The sequence below is a fragment of the Arachis hypogaea genome, chromosome 6 (assembly GCF_003086295.3).
Source record: "Arachis hypogaea cultivar Tifrunner chromosome 6, arahy.Tifrunner.gnm2.J5K5, whole genome shotgun sequence".
In the NCBI taxonomy this organism is placed as follows: Eukaryota; Viridiplantae; Streptophyta; class Magnoliopsida; order Fabales; family Fabaceae; genus Arachis; species Arachis hypogaea.
In genome coordinates, this window is record NC_092041.1 from 830207 (window position 1) to 853481 (window position 23275).

At 36.1% G+C, this 23275-nt stretch overlaps 2 protein-coding genes across 2 annotated transcripts; both read left to right on the top strand.

Moving 5' to 3' along the window:
* The first annotated feature begins 2957 nt into the window (after window positions 1–2957).
* On the top strand, window positions 2958–5500 carry LOC112695156 (xyloglucan galactosyltransferase MUR3). The gene has a single exon (XM_025747387.3). The coding sequence runs from the start codon at window positions 3324–3326 to the stop codon at window positions 5121–5123; it is 1800 nt and encodes a 599-aa protein (XP_025603172.1). The 5' UTR covers window positions 2958–3323; the 3' UTR covers window positions 5124–5500.
* A 5198-nt stretch (window positions 5501–10698) lies between these two features.
* On the top strand, window positions 10699–13456 carry LOC112695157 (subtilisin-like protease SBT1.2). Its single transcript, XM_025747388.2, has one exon. The coding sequence runs from the start codon at window positions 10983–10985 to the stop codon at window positions 13275–13277; it is 2295 nt and encodes a 764-aa protein (XP_025603173.1). The 5' UTR covers window positions 10699–10982; the 3' UTR covers window positions 13278–13456.
* The last annotated feature ends 9819 nt before the right edge of the window (window positions 13457–23275 follow it).

The window sequence follows — 23275 nt, forward strand, 5'->3', positions numbered from 1 at the left end:
CTCAATTTAGCGACCTCCTCCTTCAACTCCTTCTCATGTTTCTGATATATGAGAAGCCTCTCCTCTAACTCTTCAACCCTCGAAGTTGAACCCAGAGAGCTAAGAGGAGTCTTCTCAAAAATATCAAGAAACTTGGTGCACACCATCGCCGCCCTGACACTCTCCTGAGCCAGAATAGTGAGGTGGTTCCGGACAAAAACATCATCCATACCTATATGAGTGTGGGGATAAATGTGTTTCCGGACAAATGCAGGAGCATCCACCTTAGCCTCACCTTCAAAAGAAGAGGAAGACTCTAAAGTCTTACGCTTCTTCTTCTCCGGCTCAGGAGAAGGTCGGGGGGGAGGGGGCGGCTGAGAAGAAGCCGAGGAGGAAATAACAATAGGCCGAGAAGGGGTCCCCAAATTTTGAGGAGGAGGAGGAGGAAGAGAGGAGCTAGTTACCCTGGCACCGCCAGCCCTAGCGCGAGATCTTGCCCTGGCCTCCTGGACTCTTTGGTAAGATTCGCTGGAATTCTTCTTCGCCATCTCTGTAAAAGCAATTATTAGCCGAAAATTGAGACAAGTCGGAAAAACAAGATACAAGTTGGAAACAAAGTATAAAAGATAAAGGCTACCTAATTGTGCCTGGACAAAGGACGGTGACCCCTGGAGAAATTTTTTGGTATCCAGATATGGGGCCCTCCCCCACACTTCTCGGAGGAACCCCACAATGGCTGCCTCCACCTCATCCAAGTCATCCAAACCATATTTCTCGCATGGGGAGGCCTCCAACCAATATAGAGGAAAGCGAGGAACAGAATTTTCATCTAGAAAAAAGGGGTGGTGACCCTCTACACCTTGAACTTTGAAAAAATAATTTTTAAAGTCATGGAAGGATTCATCAAAAAGAGTGAAAACTCTCCGACCTTGTATGGCTCGGAAAGACACTCATTGCTGCTTGTTATTTAGCCCACTGAAGGGCTTGGTCATATGGAAAAGATAGAAGAAAATCCTCAAAGAGGTCAGAAAATCTAAGGCATGGCTGATAAACTGGTAAATTTTCAGAAAACCCCAAGAATTGGGGTGAAGTTGGGTAGGAGCAACTCGGCAATGACGCAAAACAGCTATTTCAAAATCAGAAAATGGAAGAAAAACACCCAAACAGGCAATCATGCTTTCATACATGTAGAAAAAATGAGGGACCTCCTCAGCATCCCTCCCAAAACAAACCCGGTCTTCCAGACCCGGGACCACCAATTCATACTTTGGCTCATCCTCCTCAGAAGTACAAATATGGTGATGAGTGCGAAGGTTGGTGAGGAACTCGGCATCGACCAAGGGTTCCTCCCCCAAGACCGTAACATCAACCCACTGAGCAAGAACTTCTACAGAAGACATTTTTTCCCTAGGGTACGATGTAAACCTACAAAGGGAAAAGGAAAAAGAATAAAAAACGAGAGTCCCTAAGGGGCATGAAATCTAAACAACCTACGACGTCACCCTCTCCCTCGCCAAAGAAAATAAAAGGCATGCAGAAGCACTTGATAAAAGGGAAGAAAGAACCAACCTTTGCCTGAAAAGAAGTAGAGGAAGATGAAAGCCTTCAACGAAGAGTACCCCACGAACAGAAACGAAAGTATTCCACGAACAGATGAAAAGGGAAAATTTTTTTGAAAAATCGAAGAAACGAAACAACGAAGGAAGAGGGAAGCATTTATAAGTACGTTAGGGGCATAATGGTAAAAATGGAAGCGGCCATTAATGAATGCACCGTTACCAAGGTAATTAATACCTATGCACACCCCTAACGGACGCGACGTTTGATTAGATGTAACTGTGAAAATCAAAAGTCACGAAGATTCACGTCGGTTGCAAACAAATCACGTCGGTTCCCTCACAAGTCAGTTACGACCCCGAATAGAATACTCGAACCCAAATCTCAAAAAGAAAATTGGGCTCGAGTAGGGGCACTGTTCATACCCTGGCCCAATAGTAAAGGCCCAGGTCCAGACAAAAGGCCTAACCCCACGGATTGAGCCTCACCCGGTACCGACCTTCGTCTTACAAAGTCGGTCATCACCACGACTTGCTCCAAAGAAGTCGGGACGAAGGTTAGCTGGCAGATAAACACTCATTCAAATGAGTAACTGCCCCTAAAATCTCTCTACCCACTTCCAGGAGCCATATCTCAACTTCCCTAAGATAATGGGACGGTTATCCACCTTAAAAGGTGGAACTACTTCAGCGGTGGTTATTGGATCGCCACTATAAATACGCTGACACTCCTCACGTATCACTAAGTTCCAATACATTCTAAACCTACTTAATCCTTTGCTGAGTTAGGCATCGGAGTGTCTTTGCAGGTACCACCCCCCATTCTTTCACGCATGCAAGTCGGACGGAGGCCCCCAAGGTGCAGACCCACTCGAAGGCCTCCTCTTTCAAGCGATTGGGTCAACCAACACCATCAAATCCATTAATCTCCAGTTACCCACCGTAACAATTATATTTTGTAACATGAAAAAGGAACGGATGCTAGAAACATATCAACTAAGAATCAAAATAACGAGATCCAAATGAATAAACGATTAAATAAAAAAGAATAATCATTCATTTAAACAGAGAAATTTATATGTTTAACTTTTAAAAAAATAAAAAACTTAAAATATTTTTAAATAATCAAAAACAAAAATATGTCCGTAAAACAAAAAATCAAGAACTTATTTATTCCCTTTTAATACACTTGTTTATGTAGTCACAAAAAAATACACTTGTTTATGTGTCTGTTTTGCATCATATATATTCACTAATCACATTATCACGGTATCACACACGCCACAGTGATGTTAAGATGTCAGTTGTAAATGAGCGATTACCCACATTTCCCCTCCAAAAAAGAGAACCCTATGGTAAAAACCGACAAGTAACACACGAAACAATGCCAGGTGTCAGAACATGAGAGGACACCGACATAGGACAGTCGCCAGCGCCACGTTGCTAACGTGCACCTCCGTCCCCTCTCACACTCATTCCCATTCCCATTCATTTCATCACCTCCCTCATTCTTCTCCTTCTTACTCTACATTACTGTTTTACAATACAATACTTGCAGCTGATCTAACCTCGATTTCTTAAATCTTGAAGCATTCATCGCTCCTCGCGATTCGTGCACATTTTCTTCAAAACCCTCCAAATTCCCCCATTTCTTCCCAAATTACCCCATTTTCGCATCGCGCGGACCTCATACCGATCCCCAATCTCCGTCATAATCATCATTTCTAGGGTTTACGGATTCTCTTTGGTCCCTAAATCCATCGATGGATCGATCCGAAACGGAATGAGATGAGACGGCGCCCCGTTACGGGCGTTCTCTCCGATCAGATGGAGAAGTCTGCGCCCAAGAATCAAAATTCTCGAATCTGCTTCCTCGCCGCTCTCTCCGCTTTCTTCTGGCTCCTCCTCCTCTACTTCCATTTCGTCGTACTCGGCACCACCACCACCCCCACCCCCTCCTCCGTTGTTGACCAATCCGCTAAGTTCATCAACCCCACTACTTTCGACGCCAATAAAGACGAAGATGATGATTCCAATGAATTACCTGTACAGCGGCTCCAGCCTCCGCCGCGGAAGCAGATTGGCTTCCCCGATCTCGATTCAGATTCCCAAAACCTAAACAAAAACCCTAATAATTCTCCTCTAAAGGAGAGGAATTTCCCCTTCATGAAAGCGCTGACAACCGCAGACAACAAGAACGACCCTTGCGCTGGAAAGTACATTTATGTCCACGATCTTCCATCGAGGTTCAACGAGGACATGCTCAAAGAGTGCAGAAGCTTGAGCCTTTGGACCAACATGTGCAAGTTCACCACAAATGCTGGCCTTGGTCCACCCCTCGAGAACGTTGAAGGTGTTTTCTCCAACACCGGTTGGTACGCCACAAACCAGTTCGCAGTTGATGTTATCTTCAGCAACAGGATGAAGCAGTACGAGTGCTTGACCAAGGATTCCTCCATTGCCGCCGCATTCTTCGTGCCGTTCTACGCCGGATTCGACATTGCACGGTACCTTTGGGGCTACAATATCTCAATGAGGGACGCTGCGTCGCTTGATTTGGTTGATTGGCTCATGAAAAGACCGGAATGGAAGATCATGGGCGGGAAGGATCATTTTCTTGTTGCTGGAAGGATAACATGGGATTTCAGGAGGTTGAGTGAGGAAGAATCTGATTGGGGGAACAAGCTTCTGTTCTTGCCTGCGGCGAAGAACATGTCTATGCTTGTGGTTGAATCCAGTCCTTGGAATGCCAATGATTATGGGATCCCTTATCCGACATATTTTCACCCTGCCAAAGATGAAGATGTTTTTGTTTGGCAGGATAGGATGAGGAAGTTGAAGAGGAAATGGTTGTTCTCATTCGCAGGAGCGCCTCGCCCGGACAATCCGAAATCCATTAGGGGGCAGATAATTGAGCAGTGCAGGAGTTCAAAAGTTGGAAAGCTCTTGGAGTGTGATTTCGGGGAGAGCAAATGCCATTCCCCTAGCAGCATTATGCAGATGTTTCAGAGTTCACTATTCTGCCTTCAGCCACAGGGCGATTCGTACACGAGAAGATCCGCTTTTGATTCAATGCTGGCTGGTTGCATTCCTGTTTTCTTCCATCCGGGTTCGGCTTATACACAATATACTTGGCATCTTCCTAAGAATTACACCAAGTATTCCGTGTTCATCCCTGAGGATGATATTCGCAAGAGGAATGTGAGCATTGAGGAGAGGCTTAGTGAGATTCCACCGGAGCAAGTGAGCATCATGAGGGAGGAGGTTATTAGTCTCATTCCTAGGCTAGTGTATGCAGATCCTCGTTCCAAGTTAGAGACCCTTAAGGATGCGTTTGATGTTTCGGTGCAAGCAATCATTGACAAGGTTACCAATCTGAGGAAGGACATGATTGAGGGCCGCACAGATGAGAACTTCATTGAGGAGAACAGTTGGAAGTATGCATTGTTGGATGAGGGGCAGCGCGAGGTTGGGCCTCATGAATGGGATCCTTTCTTCTCAAAGCCGAAGGATGGCAATGGGGAATCCAGTGATACCTCTGCTGAAGCTGCAAAGAATTCTTGGAAAAATGAGCAGAGAAGCCAATAGTGATTCATCAAAATTGGAGATACGAATTTCAAGATCTGGAGGCTTCTAAATGTGGATTAATGCAGACTCAAATCATTCCCCGAATTAGGGATGAAGAACAGGTAGAAAATCAATTGCTGGAGTCTTGAACTTGCTGCAGAATTTGTATGCGAGTTAACTATGCAGGTTTCTTTGTTGAGAACCCCCGGCTTGAAGAGATAGATATACTCTGCTTTCTACAGTTTTGTTATATATAGATTCTTTTTTTCTGTCTGGTTTCAACATTATGTATTCTCAGTGGCTCCTAGATGTATTCTCCAAGGTTTAATAATTATTTGATACAATACTTTTCTTCACTTGATTCATATTATAGGAAATATAACCAAAATTATGGTTAATCATGTGTTGAAGTGTGCACTTGAATGGTCTTTATATCTGTTGGTAGATGCATCAGCGTTGCATGGATGTATGCTAGAGACTTGATACTATAGTGAAGCATGGCTACATTTGGAAGATACAAGATCACTTTCATTCTATGACCATGAAAAATAATTGTCATACAATTCTTTACTTCTCCATTTGTTTGATTGTTTGCTCTGTTCCTTACCTAAAATAATAATACTTTCATTTGTTTGTATTAGTTGACATAATCATTTTACGTGTATAATTCATGTTGCTTTTAGCAAGAAAACAAAGAAGAAAATGCTAGGCACAGTGAAATCCTCCGTTTGATTCACTATGATGAGTATCTTTGTGATGTCTTTTATGTCTTCTGTTGTGATATATTTTTAGTCTGGTTTACCTTCTAATGACTCTACTTAAATGAGATACAATTCTCAATAACATACTGTGAGGTTTCATTTATTTCTTTGTATTTGAATGGGGTGAATGTCGTAATTGGCACGCGTGGAAATCTTTAAGTTCTAATTGGTCTTTGTTTTAATCTTCTAGTTTTATTTTTCATGTTTTATGACAAAATTGTTTTTACAAAATTCTAAAATTAGAGAACACTTCAAATGTAAATAGATACCAACCATGCCTAATAACCTTTTTGGAATGAACTTCAGGTTGGGTGTGAGATATCATTGCTTTTGTCCTTAATGGATTTGCATTTTGCTTTTTGTCCGGTTGGTTTTTACTTTTTAATAAACCTTTTTTTCTGCATGTTCGTGCCTCCCTTTTGTCGTCTTTGTTTGTCTGGTGTCATTTTTTGCGGTGAAAAAGGTTATGGACTTAAGGTTGGTTTGATGTTATATATAATAAGGCAATGCAAGCAATGATGGAGAATCTATGTACAAAATGATATTCAATTCGAAAGGTACTTAACTGTAATACAAATGTCCATGTTGATTGTAGACTAGTATCCAGTTCTCCGATGGTCTGAACTATTTCAAAGATGGGGATACTCGAACCCGCAACCTCTAAGTGAGTATGTGGAAATTATATCATTTGAACTATAATTCGTTGGCATAAATCATAATAAATTACTAAACAAATATATGGTCAAATAAATATTAATCATTGAATTCTAACTGCACCTGGTCTTCTTTTGAGTTTAGTTTTATTTTAGTTTTTGAGATTGACTGGTACCGATTTAGTCTCTGAGATCCTAATTTCTCTAAATTTAGTTTTCAAATTTAAAAAAGTGCACCATGTTAGTCTTAAACAAATTTTCCATCACCGAAATTTAACGCCGTGAGTGGCGTGGCTTAGTTCTTGCCACGCTGGAGATAATAACGCCTAGATGACATGGAAAAAAAATGAGATTGAACCAATTTGATCTTTTCTCCCCCTTTCATAAACTAAACCAAATAATGTTATTTTCATTTTTCTTTTTCTCCATCTTCTTCTTTTCTGTGCATAGTTGCAGATCGAAAATCATGATTGCAGCTTGAGTTCTATGCATTCAACCACCAAGACTCCTACCCATAGCAAATCTTTGCGGGTACCAGAGGGGTATGATTGTGGCTGTTGCCATGTCCTCCGTTGATCAACAAATTTAAATTCTAACAAGTCATTCTTTGGATATCTCAACTATAACGTGAAGAATTCTGTTCAATGATTGCATCTTTGTTAATGAATTTTGTTTGGAATATAAAAAATTATTTGTTTCAGACCACTAGCAAGAGGTGGTATCGATTATTTGTATGGACTGAGAATGGACAAGAAGAAGTGGTTGATAATGGACAACTAGAGGTGTGTGCCCTGTGCGGATTAATTGCCACTCGTCACTAACCACTATGAGCAGAGTTACAAATCCTTGCAGTTATATTCAACCTCCACGCACACTTATACACACTTTCTGAAAATTAATATTCAGTTTTAAATTCTTTTTCCTCCAACAACCACTACTTACTTTCAGCTATGGAAGAGAGAAATTTTTTGTTTTAAAGTTCAAAGGAGAAGGAGAAGGGGAAGAGTGATCAAATTGGTGGAAAAGTGATGCTATATTACTTTAAAATCCTCAAATGACATCGTTTCAACTTTTTTTTAGCGCCTAAATATATAGGGCGTTTTTTCCTCTCCAGCATGGCAAGGACTAAGCCACGTCACTCACGACGTTGAGCTTTGGTGACAGAAAATAACTTGGGACTAACGTGGTGTATTTTTTGAATTTGGAAGATTAAATTAGAGCAATTAAAATTTTAAGGACTAACTCAATGTAACTCGCCAATTTTAGGAACTAAAACAAGGCTCAACTCTTCTATTTTTCTACTATTAAAGGTAATTCATAATTAAAATTAGCAACCATTTTGTAACAAGATTATCTCTTGATAAAGAATTGATGTGGCTTGAACTAAAAGTACCATGTCATAAAGGTAATGTTTGATAGAGAGACAGAGATAGAAATACTGAAATTGAGAAACAGAGACTAAGAGATAGAGATAAAAATAAATCTCAGTATTTTGTTTGGTGCAAAATATGAGACCGAAATTGAAATAAGAATGAAACTCTAATTTAATTTGCACAAAGGGTAAAATTAGAATTAATTAATTGAAATAAGAGTATTTTAGGTATAAAATGTTATTAAAGTTTCAGTCTTTATCTCTAAAAATTTTAGTCCCCTGTGTTCCTACTTTTTAGAGGTACTAAAATACTGAAATTTTGAAAATAGAAATAGAAATTTTAGTACATAATATTAAGTCTCAGTCTCTCAATCTTTGTCTCAATACCTCAAAACAAATGCTAGCAAAGTAAAAAAAATGTTAAAATTGTGCTCATAAAATATTAGGTAGTGTTTGCTTTTAAAAGGCGAACCATAAATAATAAAAAAAAACTATAGGCAACCAAAAATAATAAAAAAGAAAGTATAAACAACCAAGTAGAGTGCAACTAACTCTAGCCAACCAGTAAAAATCTGATTTTAAAATTCAAAAAACCACAAAACTCTTCTATTGACCTTCATTGTCTCCTCCAATGTCTCCATTATCTCTCCTAACAACAACGACTTCATTCTCACCTTCGATGACAACTACGGAAAAGTAGATTTTCTCAATTTTTTTTTATTGTTTAATAAAGTAAAATTTTTTACCATTCAATATCTTTTTTTACATATATTTTTTTTATCCTACTTAAAGAAATAGTTAAAAAAAAAATGGTGAGAATTCATTTTTCACCCATGGCATCTCCCTTCTTTCCTCCGCCGACGCGATTCCTTCCGACGTTGATGCTGCCGCCTTCCACACCTACGGCGTTTCCCTTATCTCCTCCAGCGACGACAACACCATTCCCTCCTCTTTCGACGATGACGCCTTCTAACCCTTTGGCATGTCACATCCCTCTTCCAAATTCTATGAAACTAAAATTATTAGAATATTAATATTTTTTAAGTATCTGAAAATTTTCCTATTTATTATATTGAACCTTTTTTATGACCGACTCTGAACATTTATTTATTTATTTATTATTTTAGAATTTTTTTAAGCTAATTCTATAGTATTTATAAATTAGTATTTAATTTTTATCTACTTATATTTCATAAAAAATAATAAAATTTTAAAAGTGATTTATTTTTATTTTTTTAAATTAAATATTAATTCTTAATTTTTTTGACAAGTTAAGCACAACCATTTAGTTACTATAGCAAAACTTTTTTTTATTTTTTATGTTTTATCACTCCAACGAAACAGTCTTACTATCAGCGAATTTAAGGGCCTTGTTTTCCGGAAGGACATTGATTCTTTTTTGTTGGTTTGCTAGTTAGTACTATTTGGTCATGGACCCACTTTCCTATTTGAAGGTGTTTAGATTCTACAAGGCCCAACTGTGTACATTGGTCTGAGATATATAACTATTGAGTGAAACTTGGACCAGCTCTGTTTTATGCTGTTTCTAATTTGGACTTGGACCTCTCATTGTATATGAACCAGTACCTCGGCAAGTGTACATTGTGATTACTGATTAGTGAGTGTGCTCATGTTATCCATGAGGGACAGGGACCCTTCATTACAATAATTCCTCCATTGATATAACCTATCTCTTTTTAGATAGCGTTTGTTGTAAGGTATTTGAATAAAAATTGAGAGACTAAAAAATTGAGAAACTGATTCAGTATCATATTTGTTGATTCAAATATTATTACTAAAATTTTAATCTCTATTTTTAAAATTTTAGAATCTCAAAAAAATAGAGATAAAAAACTAAAATTTTTGGAAACGAAAATTAAAATTTTAATAACATTTTATACCTAAAATATCTCTATTTCAATTAATTAATTCTAATTTTATTCTTTATGTAAATTAAATTAGAGTTTCATTCTTATTTTAATCTCTATTTTCTATTTTACACTAAATACAATACTAAAATTTATTTTAATCTTTACGTCTCAGTGTCTATCTCTATTTCAAATGCTACCTTAGTCTCTATCTCCTTTCATTAATATGGTACTGCACTACAGCTAAATACTAATGTTTTTACTTATATATGTGTGCATAGAGATCATTATCTTTAAGTGTATGTATTAATTTCCGGTTTCATAGGACCAGAAAAGTGAATCATCGAGGGCCATGCACACCTCAAAAACAGCATGTCCCCAACTTATACAACTAATAAATGTACTTTTTAAAAAAAATAAAATAAAAATCACCAAAGTAATGTATAAACTATTACAACATTTAATTATGGAGAAATTCTTTGATGTTCCAAGAATAAGTCAGTATTCTTACTCTGATGAATTAATTATTTTTCACATTAGTATTATAGATTTTTTTAAAAATTTAAATTTAAAAAATATTAATAAAATAGAAACTAACATTAAATAGGCAAAATAAATGATACAGAACAAAAACATTCATTTTCTTTGGAAAAACACAAACAAAAAAAATAATTGTGTTGTTGATAAAAGACTATGATATAATATAACGAATTCTCAATTATTTGGCTATATTCACAAAGTATCTGCAAAATTTAACTGGAAAACAAAAATTTGAATGTATAATTGTGAGCTACTAAAATTAAAGGGTGCTAAGAAAATGAAAGAAATCAAGTACATTACATATCCCGCACGAGACGCAAAGGAGAAGGAGCATGAGGCATAGATACGAAAATCAAATCCAGAGAGCCTAGATATAATTAATAAATGCATGCAATGATAAGAACAAAGATATCTACAGAATATTTTGAAGCTAACGGCTACTTAGCTTACTTACCTAAGTCTCTTGTTCTATTTAAAGCTTAGCAATAACATCTCGTGACACACACCAAGCTCCATTATCAGCTCCCTCCCTCACTCAAGGATCCTCGTGATGAAGAGCTCTCTTATTTCACGAGCTTCATATTCCTCACTTACAACAACGCTTCTTCATTCTCCTCCTTCAAATACCCCTTCATGCACCCCACCACAACACAATCAAAATCAAAAACAAAAACATTCTCGTACTAATGGAATCCAAAATTCAACCATTTTTCCTCACTTTTTTCCTATTCATCATTCTTACCCATGCAGAAGAAACTCTTGGAACTTATATAGTTCAACTACACCCTCATGGCAAAACCAGCACCCTCTTCACCTCCAAACAAAACTGGCACCTCTCTTTCATTCAACAAACCATCTCTTCCAACCAAGACCCCTCCTCGCGCCTCCTCTACTCCTACCACTCCGCCATGGACGGTTTTGCGGCTACTCTAACCCACTCCGAGTTCAAATACTTGCAAAACTTGCCTGATGTTCTATCCATTAAACCGGACAGGTTGCTTCAGCTTCAAACCACCTACTCTTACAAATTCTTGGGGCTCAACCCTGCTAGAGAAAACGGTTGGTATCAATCCGGATTTGGCCGCGGAACCATAATCGGAGTTCTAGACACCGGAGTGTGGCCGGAGAGTCCTAGTTTCAACGATCAAGGGATGCCGCCGGTTCCGAAGAAGTGGAAAGGTATATGCCAACAAGGACAAGCCTTTAACTTTTCTAATTGTAACAGAAAACTCATTGGTGCGAGGTACTTCACAAAAGGTCACCTTGCGGTTTCGCCTTCGAGGATTCCGGAGTATCTCTCTCCCAGGGATTCCTCTGGCCACGGCACTCATACCTCGTCCACGGCGGGTGGCGCTCCGGTCACCATGGCAAACGTGTTCGGGTATGCGGCCGGCGTGGCCAGAGGAATGGCACCGGGTGCTCACATTGCAGTTTACAAAGTCTGCTGGTTCAATGGCTGCTACAATTCCGATATCATGGCGGCCATGGATGTTGCGATTCGCGACGGCGTGGACGTCCTCTCTTTGTCAATAGGCGGCTTTCCGGTGCCTCTTTTCGACGATAGCATCGCCATTGGAAGCTTCAGAGCAATGGAGCATGGAATTTCGGTCATTTGTGCAGCAGGGAATAATGGACCTACAGCAATGTCTGTTGCCAATGAAGCTCCATGGATTGCCACGATCGGCGCAAGTACAGTGGATAGAAAATTTCCGGCTATCGTCCGCTTGGCGAACGGAAAGATTCTCTATGGAGAATCAATGTATCCGTTCGACAGGAGAACGCGAACCGGAGAAGAACTCGAGGTAGTTTATTTGTCTAATGAAGACACAGAGTCTCAGTTTTGCCTCAGAGGCTCTCTTCCAAGGGAGAAGGTGAAAGGAAAAATGGTGGTTTGTGACAGAGGTGTTAATGGCAGATCAGAGAAGGGACAGGTTGTGAAGGAAGCTGGTGGTGCTGCTATGATTCTTGCGAATACAGAGTTGAATTTGGAGGAAGATTCCGTGGATGTTCATGTTCTGCCTGCAACTCTGATAGGATTTGATGAATCAGTTATCCTCAAGAATTATATAAACTCCACTGCAAGGCCTCTGGCTCGAATCGAATTCGGAGGAACTGTGATTGGAAGGACTAGAGCTCCACAGGTGGCAAGGTTCTCGGCCCGTGGGCCGAGTTATTCCAATCCTTCGATCCTTAAACCGGACGTTATAGCTCCGGGAGTTAACATAATTGCGGCCTGGCCTCAGAACCTCGGTCCGACCGGGCTCCCGGAAGATTCTAGGAGAGTGAACTTCTCTGTTATGTCTGGTACTTCAATGTCTTGTCCTCATGTTAGTGGAATAGCGGCGTTAATCCGCTCGGCTCACCCTGCATGGTCTCCTGCGGCCGTCAAGTCAGCTATCATGACGACCGCAGAGATAACAGACCATGCAGGGAGAGCTATACTGGACGAGGACAAGCAGGCTAGCGTTTTCGCTACCGGCTCCGGGCATGTGAATCCTCAGAGAGCCTTGAATCCGGGGCTGGTATATGATATTCGGCCGGAGGATTACGTGGCACACCTTTGCAGCCTTGGATACACAATGTCAGAGGTGTTTAGCATAACTCATAGGAATGTGAGCTGCCATGAGATGTTGAAGGTGAATAGAGGGTTCAGCCTTAACTATCCTTCTTTCTCTGTGAGTTTTAAGGGTGGGATGAGCAGGAAGATGTTTAGCAGAAGAGTTACAAATGTTGGGAGTCCTAATTCCATTTACTCGGTGGAGGTTATGGCACCAGAAGGAGTGAAAGTGATAGTGAAACCAAAGAAGCTTTTCTTCAAGAGAAGAAATCAAAGCTTGAGTTATAGGGTTTGGTTTTTGTCAAGAAAAAGGGTTAAGAAAGGTAATGGGATGGATTTTGCACAAGGGCATTTGACTTGGTTGCACTCTCAGAAAGGTTCTTACAGGGTTAGAAGCCCAATTGCAGTGACTTGGAAGTCTTAGTAGTAGTAGTAGACTACAACTTAGCCATTGTTTGTTTTTGAGCTTTTTTTTATTATTATTATTTTTATTTTTTAAACTATCATTATTGCTTCAATAGCTTCATGTCTTGAAGAGTTTGTACTGAACTCTGTTATGAGTTATAAATGATGAATAATTGGTGAAGCCAAGTTCTATACTTCTATTTAAAAACTCTAATATTTGTTTTCCTTCCTTTATACTTTATATAAGACTCTAATTTTCATTTATCTTCTCCTTATTCAAGTATAAGGTTGGATTCATTAAAAGAATCTAATTTTAAGGCTCAATTTTATAGATATGAAAGGTTTGAGTGTGCTATTTCCAGATGTGGAGTTATGGTATACAAGACAAAAATGTGAGACAGATTTTTTTGAGCCAAAGGTAGAACAACTTGGACTATGCAAGTTTTTTGAAAATGAAATTTTGCTTCACAAATCGCATTGTTCGATTTGCAGCTGATGAAATTTAAAATCTGAAACACGCAACTGGACCCTCCGTTTTGCTTGTTCTGACTAAATTTGTTGAACAAAACGCAATTCGGACCGTCCGTTTTTAAGAACACAACTCGTAGGATCCGAGTTCTGGTTCTTCTGATCGCACAACAAAATGAAGCATCTCTCCTTCTTATATGCGAGTCTAACACCTCTTTTCTTTTCATATTCAAATTAAAAAGTATAATTTTAACAGTAAAGAGTTTGTTATTTTCACTTTTCTTAAGGCCTTTGAAAAATTAGGAAGAGTTAAAGTAGCTGTCAAAATTTTGAAATTTCTTCATTATTAGTCTTGAATATAACTGATTTTACTTATATCATTGATTCATTGTACATATTACAAAAGAGTTAGTGATAATTTATCATTCTATTGTTGTAGATAGATGACATGATGATTGGTCCAACAAAAAATATATCCGAGATTTGAAGACTCAATATTAGGCTAAAAAATTTGATACAAAAGACTTGAAATTTGTAAACAAGATTTCATAGAAATAAATTCACCAAGACAAAAAATGATAGGTAGATTCGACTATCTAAAAAGAATAATTTGAGGAAGTTCTTGTGGCGCTTATATAAGCAAGAGAGTTAGTCCCTTCCAATCAATTTTAAGTTATCCTTGAATATGAACCCTGGTAATGAAACAAAGAGGATAGAAGTATTTCAAGTATCGTTTTGATTAGTAGCAAAAACCTTATATATGCCATGATCGGACTCTGCAATGATTTTGGCAAAGAAAATCCACTATAAATTATATGGAGAGAGAGACTCCTAATTTGATTTATATAATTTTTACACACATGTACAAGTGTGTTGTAATTTTTTGTTGTATTTAAATACTTGTAATTTTTTTGTATTAGTCATATTGATGCATTGAGAGTACAAAATATTTTATATAATTATATAATTATATTTATTATTTTGTATGACCATATGAACCGTCAAGATAAAAATAATTATTTTTATTAATGTAATATTACATAATTAAATATACGTATAAAACTATTTTAAATTAATAATTTATTAAATTAAATTCTTTCCATCATTGTCAAAGATAAATTAATAATGTTCAATTTTATTCTTTTTTCATCTTCAAAATTTAGTTACTTATTTTATTTTATTCACTGTGATACCCAACAGTTGAGACAAAAAAATAGATTTCTTCTAATTTGGTTTTGTATAGTTTTTACACATACATAAAAATTTGTTTTTTTTGTATTTTAGTGTTTGTAGTTTTTCCTCTTAGTCCTATTATTTTTATTATTGTAAAAAAAATTATAGCATTCAATTATATCCTTTAATTTTAATTGTATTATTGTATTCCATTCACTTTGATGACTAACACTAAAATATTGGTTAAAAAATACAAAAAAATAAAAAATAAAAACCATAAAAAAAATTTTAGTTAACAAGATCAGTTACAATGATTGTCATAAATAAATTTTGTCAAAAAATTCAGATGTCCATTTTTTTTTTAAAACAATCAGGTCATTCAATATACATACTCTTATGAGCTTAAAAAAAATGATTGTAGTTTTTTTTTCACTTCTTAAAAAGTTTTTGTTCGTTAGCACTCCTTTTTTTTTGTCAGTGTCCACAAAGGCCTCAAAGACAGTTGACTGGACCTGCCAGTAGACTTAAATTTTAACTCAGTTACCCACCCCAGAACTGTGAAAGTTTAGAAGAGAGCCTCCAGACCTAATGCGAGAAGAAGAGAATTCCGTAAAGTCCCTTGTTGTTGTTGTTAGTTCCGGTTCCATAGCCACCTCAGTTATAAAGCACCTCCTCTATATTATTTGCCACATGCATGTGGAGGAGCTTTTTTTTTGTTTTTTGCTTTTCATTTCCCATGATATTCTTTAATCTAATATATCAAAGACTAATTTGTTACAGATTAAAACAAGTAAAAGAGCTTTTTTTTTGTTATCCATAGTATTCCCTAGCACGACAGGCCAAGGATTAATCTATCACAAATTTGAGCTTCGCCTAAAGATCTGCCGTTGGCCAATAAATTACTGCATACGCAAAGCGGGATAATGGATTTATTTGGGATCCATCTCAATTTAAGAATTGGGATCCATCTTAATATTTTTCGTCTCAATTACTATTATGATGTGTGTGATTTTATTAGCCCTCAAGGCTAAGAGTTCAGACAAAAAAGAACCAGGCTATATAATCCTTAACCACAGGCTTGTGTTTGAAGTTTGTAATGGATCCCTCAATTACTATTAAGTATCTTAATTGGAGGAAAAAAAGTTGTAACCCACAGCCTGCAAATTAAGGGCTATAGACCTGTTGTGTATCCAAATAAAAAAGGTCAGCAGTGAAGATTTTCAATGGCTTAAAACAAAAAGGTTTTAATTTAGGGTCTCTTTTTAATTTCTTTTAAACTTTGCCATTAAAAATTGATTTTGAAGAGTCTGTGAAAGTGATTATGTAGGAGACAAAATATTTTTGTTTCATAACAAACAGAAAAAGATAGAACAGAAAAGAATAAAGTACACAATATATATCTTGATTCAGCCACCTTATGTAATATGACCTAAATCCAATCTTCATTACAATTATAGTAGAATTTTTACTATCATTTCAAAGATTTACATTCACCAATTTTTTAGGATTCTTTCTAATCCTATCGGGGACAAACCAAAATTCTAACCAAGTTTGATTTGGCTAGGTTCACTTTCAAGACTCTCAACACTAAGAACTCACCTAACTTAGCAAGGGATATCTCTCATGTACAAAAAAATAAAACAGAAACAGATTGCAAACGAGATTGACATAATTTTTTACTTTTCTCCAAGCTAAGTCTCTTTGTCTTTTCTCTCAATGACTTTTTCTATGACCTCATATTTTTACCTTTTTTCCATTGAATGAAAACAAAGAAAGATATACTGAAGAATTAGAATATTCAATAAAAAACTATGAAAAAGAATAATTAAATAGCTTGAAAGTTATAAGAATAACCTGTTTTAGAACTCTCTAATGTTGTCTTCTATCTTAGTGGAATGCTCCCTTTAATGTAAATGCATTATTTCCAAAACTTCAGACTTTAATGGTGAGGGTGCTGAATAGGTTCAGATTTGTGGGTTCTCTCTCCTTGTTTCAATCTTTGACTGATTACTCCTGTATGGGGTAATGTTACCAAAGTTTGAACAAACTGTTGACAAGAGTCAATGCCTTGAGTATTGGACCTGTTAAATTCTTCCTCTTCTTTCAAGAAATCAGATCAAATAATCAAGGATTTAGAACAGAGTAATGTGGCGCAGAGACAAGATGGGCAGCAGCAGTGACTTGGTCTTTAATTTTTTAAAGGATTTGTCAAATCAACACCCTTAATCTTGTGCTTTAGCTCCAAGTTTCATTTCTAATCATTGGATGTAAATAAAAGAAAGAAACCTCTATTTTTTCTTCTTACTCAAATGATGCATGCAGAAAAAATGTAGCTTTGTCAAGCCATTTGACTTGCATAAGAGTATAAACAATCTACCTTTTTTTTCTGAAATAGATCAGTCCTTTGATTTGATTCAAAGCTCCATTAATTTGACATAGCTTTCAATCTTTTGTTTTTTTTTCTCCTTCCTCTTTTGGTACTTAATAAAAAAGGAAACTACTTTTTTCAATTTGCTTTACCTAAAATTATAAAGATTGGCAATAGCAATATTTTCTTTTCTTAATTCCAACGGACTGAGCTTGGCTTGATGATGCATGTTTGCATTGTTAATCCACTTGCTGGTTTATTGTCCAAGTAGCAACACAATGAGTTGTTGGTTCTACTTGTTTGGATTGTACAATCAAATTTGGATATGCATGACTAATATATGCATCAAACAACATTAGGCTTTTAAACTCAACCAAATATATAGTTATCATCACCAAAAATATGATTATTATTTACTAAACTCAACAATCTCCCCTTTAATAACAAATATAATATATATAAAGTAATTAATTAAAAAATTTGAAATAGAAACGGATTAGAGATTTCTCTTTGATGATATCATTCCAAATGTTAATATGCTTTCTCTTTCTTTTAAAAGGATACTCCCCTTTAATGTAAACTCTTCACATTTTTGGTGCAGTACAAAATAAAACAAATGATACAAGCATATATTGCAGATTACTAGACATATTTCACAATCTTCAGTATCACTAATATGGGCACTTAAGATTATAAGCACATAAGTCAGCAGCAATCAAACACATTTGACAATTTATTCTATTAGAATCAGCATAATCAATCTAACATATCATAGTACTATGGTACTACTCCCATAAAAGTCAGAGCATAAATCAGACCATTAAAAAATTAAAATATCATGGTACTACTCTCCTTTTTGTCATCAAGGAGGGAACAACGATATCAAATTGTCTTGCAAGAGATAGGTTAATAGCAAAAGATGATTTTATCTCCAAGAAAGTGTTAGAGAATTAATTCATCACAAAAGTATGAAAAGCAGTAGCAAAAACATAAATCATAAATTCAGAGATATCAAAAATACAAATTAAAATCTATAGTAGAAGACATTCCTAGGCATCCAAGCCTTTATCCTCTGAGTCTAAAGGCTCCTCATGATCCGACTGTGATGTTTTGTCGTCATTCAAATTGTCCACGTACTTCAAAAGTACAACCACTCTATCCCTTGACTTGCGCAATGCATTTTCATTGCGAACAATAAACTTTCTCCCTTGTTGGCTCGAGGAGATGAGGTAGTTAGATAGATTTACAAATTCCTGCAGTGCATCCTTGACAACACCGTTTAGAAGATACCTGTGGCCTGAGGAGGCAGATGTTCCAGTTGTAGATCTAGGAAAATATCTTCAAACTTTTCATCATCATCAAGATCCATCCCTTTCGAACAGATTGGTACTTTCTTTTGTTGCTTAACTGCTTCACCCTTTTTTAGGTAAGAATTTCTGTTTTCATAGGACTCGTGGGGTTAGGTCAACATCAAAATGTTCAAAGAAGCAAGTTAAGAACATGCCACATGGAAGTGACAGATTCTTATCACTCTTAATGCAATCATACATATGCCTCATCATCAAATATGCAAATAAAATTTCAATTTTTATTAAAATGGCATACAAAGCTAATGTATCACAAAATGAAACTATTTGATATGAATCACTTTAAGGGAGGATTATGTGGTTTATAATTCTGTGGAGTTGAGCACAGATAGGATTTAGAACTTTGTGGGTAGGAGTAAGACCATCAATAAGAGAAATGTTTACACATACAAAGACTAAGGCATCTTGGTACGAAAGACCTAAGTCTTCCTCCAATTTTTCAGATGTATAAGCATTCACACTAACATCAGTGTAACCTAGGGCTTTACTAATTATTTCTTGGTACAAATTTATTTTATAGCCTTTAACATAAGAATGAATATTCTTATTATGGTAGGTCATGTTAGCATAGAAATCATGAACGAGGTCAGGATAAACTGGTTTTTGAATAATGAAAAGGTGGTTTCAGTCTAGAAATTTAATATTTTCCACAAAATCAAATCCTTTTGCAGCTAAAGAAGAGAGATCAATAAGATATGTAGAATACAAAAGACGTTTGACAACTACAGCTTTATAAAACTCAAAGTTCATTGCAAATGAAAAGTGAAGAGGGTTGAAATGTAAATGAGATAAGTTTGCAAAGTGAGATTTGAAAGCAAACGGGTCAATGATCAGAGGGTTTTTTGACTGAACGAAGAAGGATACGATGGTTACCTATTTGAGGGCAAGGAAGAGGTTTGTTGAGTGATTCACTTTGATTCCACTCGATGCCTTGATATGTTTGTTGAGTGATTTCAGGTTCATAAGGCAAGGAATGGATGGAAGAAGTGAAGAGAAAAGCATGCAAAGTGGAGAATTCATGGAGAAATGAGCATTTGGAGGATTCAAACCCACACGCACGCGTCATCCACGCGTATGCGTGAGAAGAACATTCATGGCCACGCGCACGCATCACCCACGCGTACGCGTGAGGATAGAATTTGCCAGCGACGCGCACACGTCGACCACGCGCATGTGTGACGCTGATCACGTGACCTCATTAAAGTGAATGCGCTGGGGTCGATTTCTGAGCTTTCTAGGTCCAAATCCAACTCATTGCTGAGGCTATTTGATGTAAAACTCAATATTGAACAAAGGGGGAGTAATTAGTTAGTGTAGGAAGCATGCCTTAGGTTAGTTCTAGAGAGAGAATCTCCCTCTTCTCTCTAAAAATTAGGGTTCTTAGTTTATTTTCATCTTAGATTTAGGGTTTAGTTCTTATTTTCATCTAGTTTCTTCTACCTTTCTTTGTTCTAGTGCCTTAATTTCTTTAGTTTATCTTGTTAATTTCTCATTTTGGTCATTTTTATGTTTATGAACTTTTGTCAATTTTAATTTCATTTAATTTTATTTGAGGTATTTCATGTTAATGTTGCTTTCTTTAGTTGTTATTGTTGATTTCTAGCATTGGATAGTTTAGATCTTATTATTCCTTGCAATTTAGATTGGTGATCTAGAGTTGTTAGTTAATATTATTTCCAATGACTCTAATCTCTTGCTAATTCAATTAGTAGGTTGATTAGGACTTCTATTTGACTTTCTCTCAATATGAAGATAATATTATACCCTCTTCCTATATTGGTGATGACAAAATAGGATTCGCTCTTATTAATTATTGTATTATGATTAATGACTATGATAAAAAGCCTAGATTCTCAATTCTTGCCATGAATGCCTCTCTTTATTACTTATTTTCCTTAATTGTTTTCTTTACTTTCATGTCATTTAATTTATTGCATTTTTATCAATCCAACCCGTGAAATTCATAACCAATAAGTGAGCACTCGATTGTAATTTCTAGGGAGAATGTCCCGAGACTAATACTCTCGGTTATTTTTATTGAGTTGGACTTGTGACAACCAAAATTAAACTCTGATTGAGGGGGCTCTTTTTCCAATCTATTCAATTGCTCTGTCTTCGGAGATCAGCTTCCAATCTTAAGAGCTTTTCTTTCAGCTCCTTTTGTCGTCGCACCTCCCTTCATAGTTTTCGTTCTACTTCCCGTTGTCCTTCAGCTTCTTGTTCGAGCTGCTCTAGTTGTCCATGATGGCCATGGATTAAACCTGGTATCTCCGTTGGATGGGAAGATTCTTCATCTTCCGGCGGATAGACCTCTAACTCGATCCGCCTTGGTTGGGGTTTCCTGAAGCTCCTTCTCTGTGGGGAATGTAAATTCTTTCCGGGGAGGAGGTATTGCAAGTGTGAGGTCATCATGATGGGGCTCCGGTTCTGATTCAGATGTCGTATGACCGTCTTCGTAGTGATCGTCTGCCATTATCAAGGGTTGAATTCCAGGTCCTCGGCAACGACATCAATGTTACGAGGGTTACCTGAAACGTTGATTTGGGCCTAAGCGTGAGGCCAGATTTTTTATGAGGCAATGTCCGACTTGTTCTTGCGTCGAGGTTCTGCCGTCCGAGTTCCTTGTAAGGAAGTGGGGATGGTACCTGTAAGAGACTCTGATGCTTAAGTTAACAAAGGTTTTAGGCATGTTTTAGTAGAATAGAATGTGTGTATACCTGAGAAGTGTCAGTATATTTATAGTAGAGTTAATAACTACCTTTGTTGAAATAGTTCTATCTTTATTGATGAATAACCGTTCCCTTAATCTTGGTAGTTTGTTAGAATTTATCTTTTAAGAAAGAAAGATAGTTGGAGAGATTCGAGAAAACAGTTACTTATTTTAGACAAGTAGAGCTGGACTCCCTGCATAGTGTCCGACCTCCTTAAAAAGATTGGGTATATGATGGAAGCCATCCCTTTGAGTTGAGCTTTTATCTTTATTGGGCCTGACTTTTAGGCTCTGAACTAAGGTATGAACAATTAATATTAAAGATATAGAATATATAACTAAAGAAAAGTAGTATAACCTAAAAAGAGGTAGAAGGATTAAAAAAAGAAAAATATCAAAACAAAATTCAAAAAAGAAAGTAAGCTAAGGTTATAGCATCTCAAAAAAAATATATATTATACAGCAAATTAGAGAACTATCAATGCAAATGTATGTCTAAAAATTAAGAGTACATTATATATTATAAATAAATGAATTCCCCGTTATTACTTACAAATAAAATTGAACAGATAAAGTTTTTAAACACTTATACTTTATCTGTATTTTTAACCTGCTATAAAATATAAAAAACCGATATACAACGTATCATTAACAAAATAATAATAATGTTAATAAATAAATACACAAATAAAGCAGATCAATCAAATATAAATTTCGCAACAAAAATATGGTATATATAAAAGTTCATATGGAAAAGAAGATAAAGAATTAATGGAATATGATACCTGACACAATGGTCTGAAATATATCCAGGCTTCTTGATTTACATATAGTATGTAGTAACTAGGAAACTCAAGACCAAAGTTTTGATGAACCAAAACATAAATCTAATCATTTTTCTAAACGAATACTATTAGAGCCAGCCAGCCACATCACATGCACGTGCCACATGTGCAATTAGGAGCACCATGATCTCATTTTAGCATCTCTTTGCTGGCTCTAATATGGGGTTTAATTTTTTCTTTTTCTTTACATTATTTAAATGCTAACAACTTGGTTCTGATTTTCCTTGTCACAAAGTCTTTTGGAGGCAAGTATCCAAAGTTTTCCAACCTTCGCTCCATTCTTTCATCAAAGAATCAATAATGAGATGCAACAAGGGAAGAAAGAAAAAAGGATAAATTAATTTTCTGTGCTTCATTGAGATTTAAGTTATATATATATATATATATATATATATATATATATATATATATATATATATATATATATATATATTATTTGATACACTTATATTTTGTAAAATAAGACATTAATATTTCTTATAAATATGAAAATAATAAAAAAAATAAAAAAACATCAATCCTCTCAACTATGTTATGTATATAAAAAAATCAATAATTAAATTAATTAATTATACAAAATATATATTAAAATATAAAATATATACATAAATATATAGTAACTTATTTGATAATTAATTTTTTTGCAACGAGTTATTTATGAGAAAATAAATAAATAAAAGTCATTATTAGACCAATTTAAGATTTGAAATTGATGGTTATTATTGTGTCTCTCTCCAATAATAAGAATGGATGAGCTTCAGCAGGAAGCTGCAATTTCACATGGCTTCCATCTGTCCTAGTACATGGTTAGGTACCAAAAATGTGATCTAGGCTAAATAAAAAGTGCACTAATATACATTTACCATAGACCATGTGTGCATGCATGTGAATATTGAAAGGGTATCAAAGAAAATTAAAAATGAAATTATATATATTTAATTTGTATATGAGAAGTGGCAGTTGGTAGGCTCAGACCATGATTGATCAAGTGAAGCACTTTTCTCCCATTTCTATATGTTTGTGGATTCTTCCTCTTAATAATATATTATATATATTCTCCATCCTTGTGAGCATGTCCCTATAGCT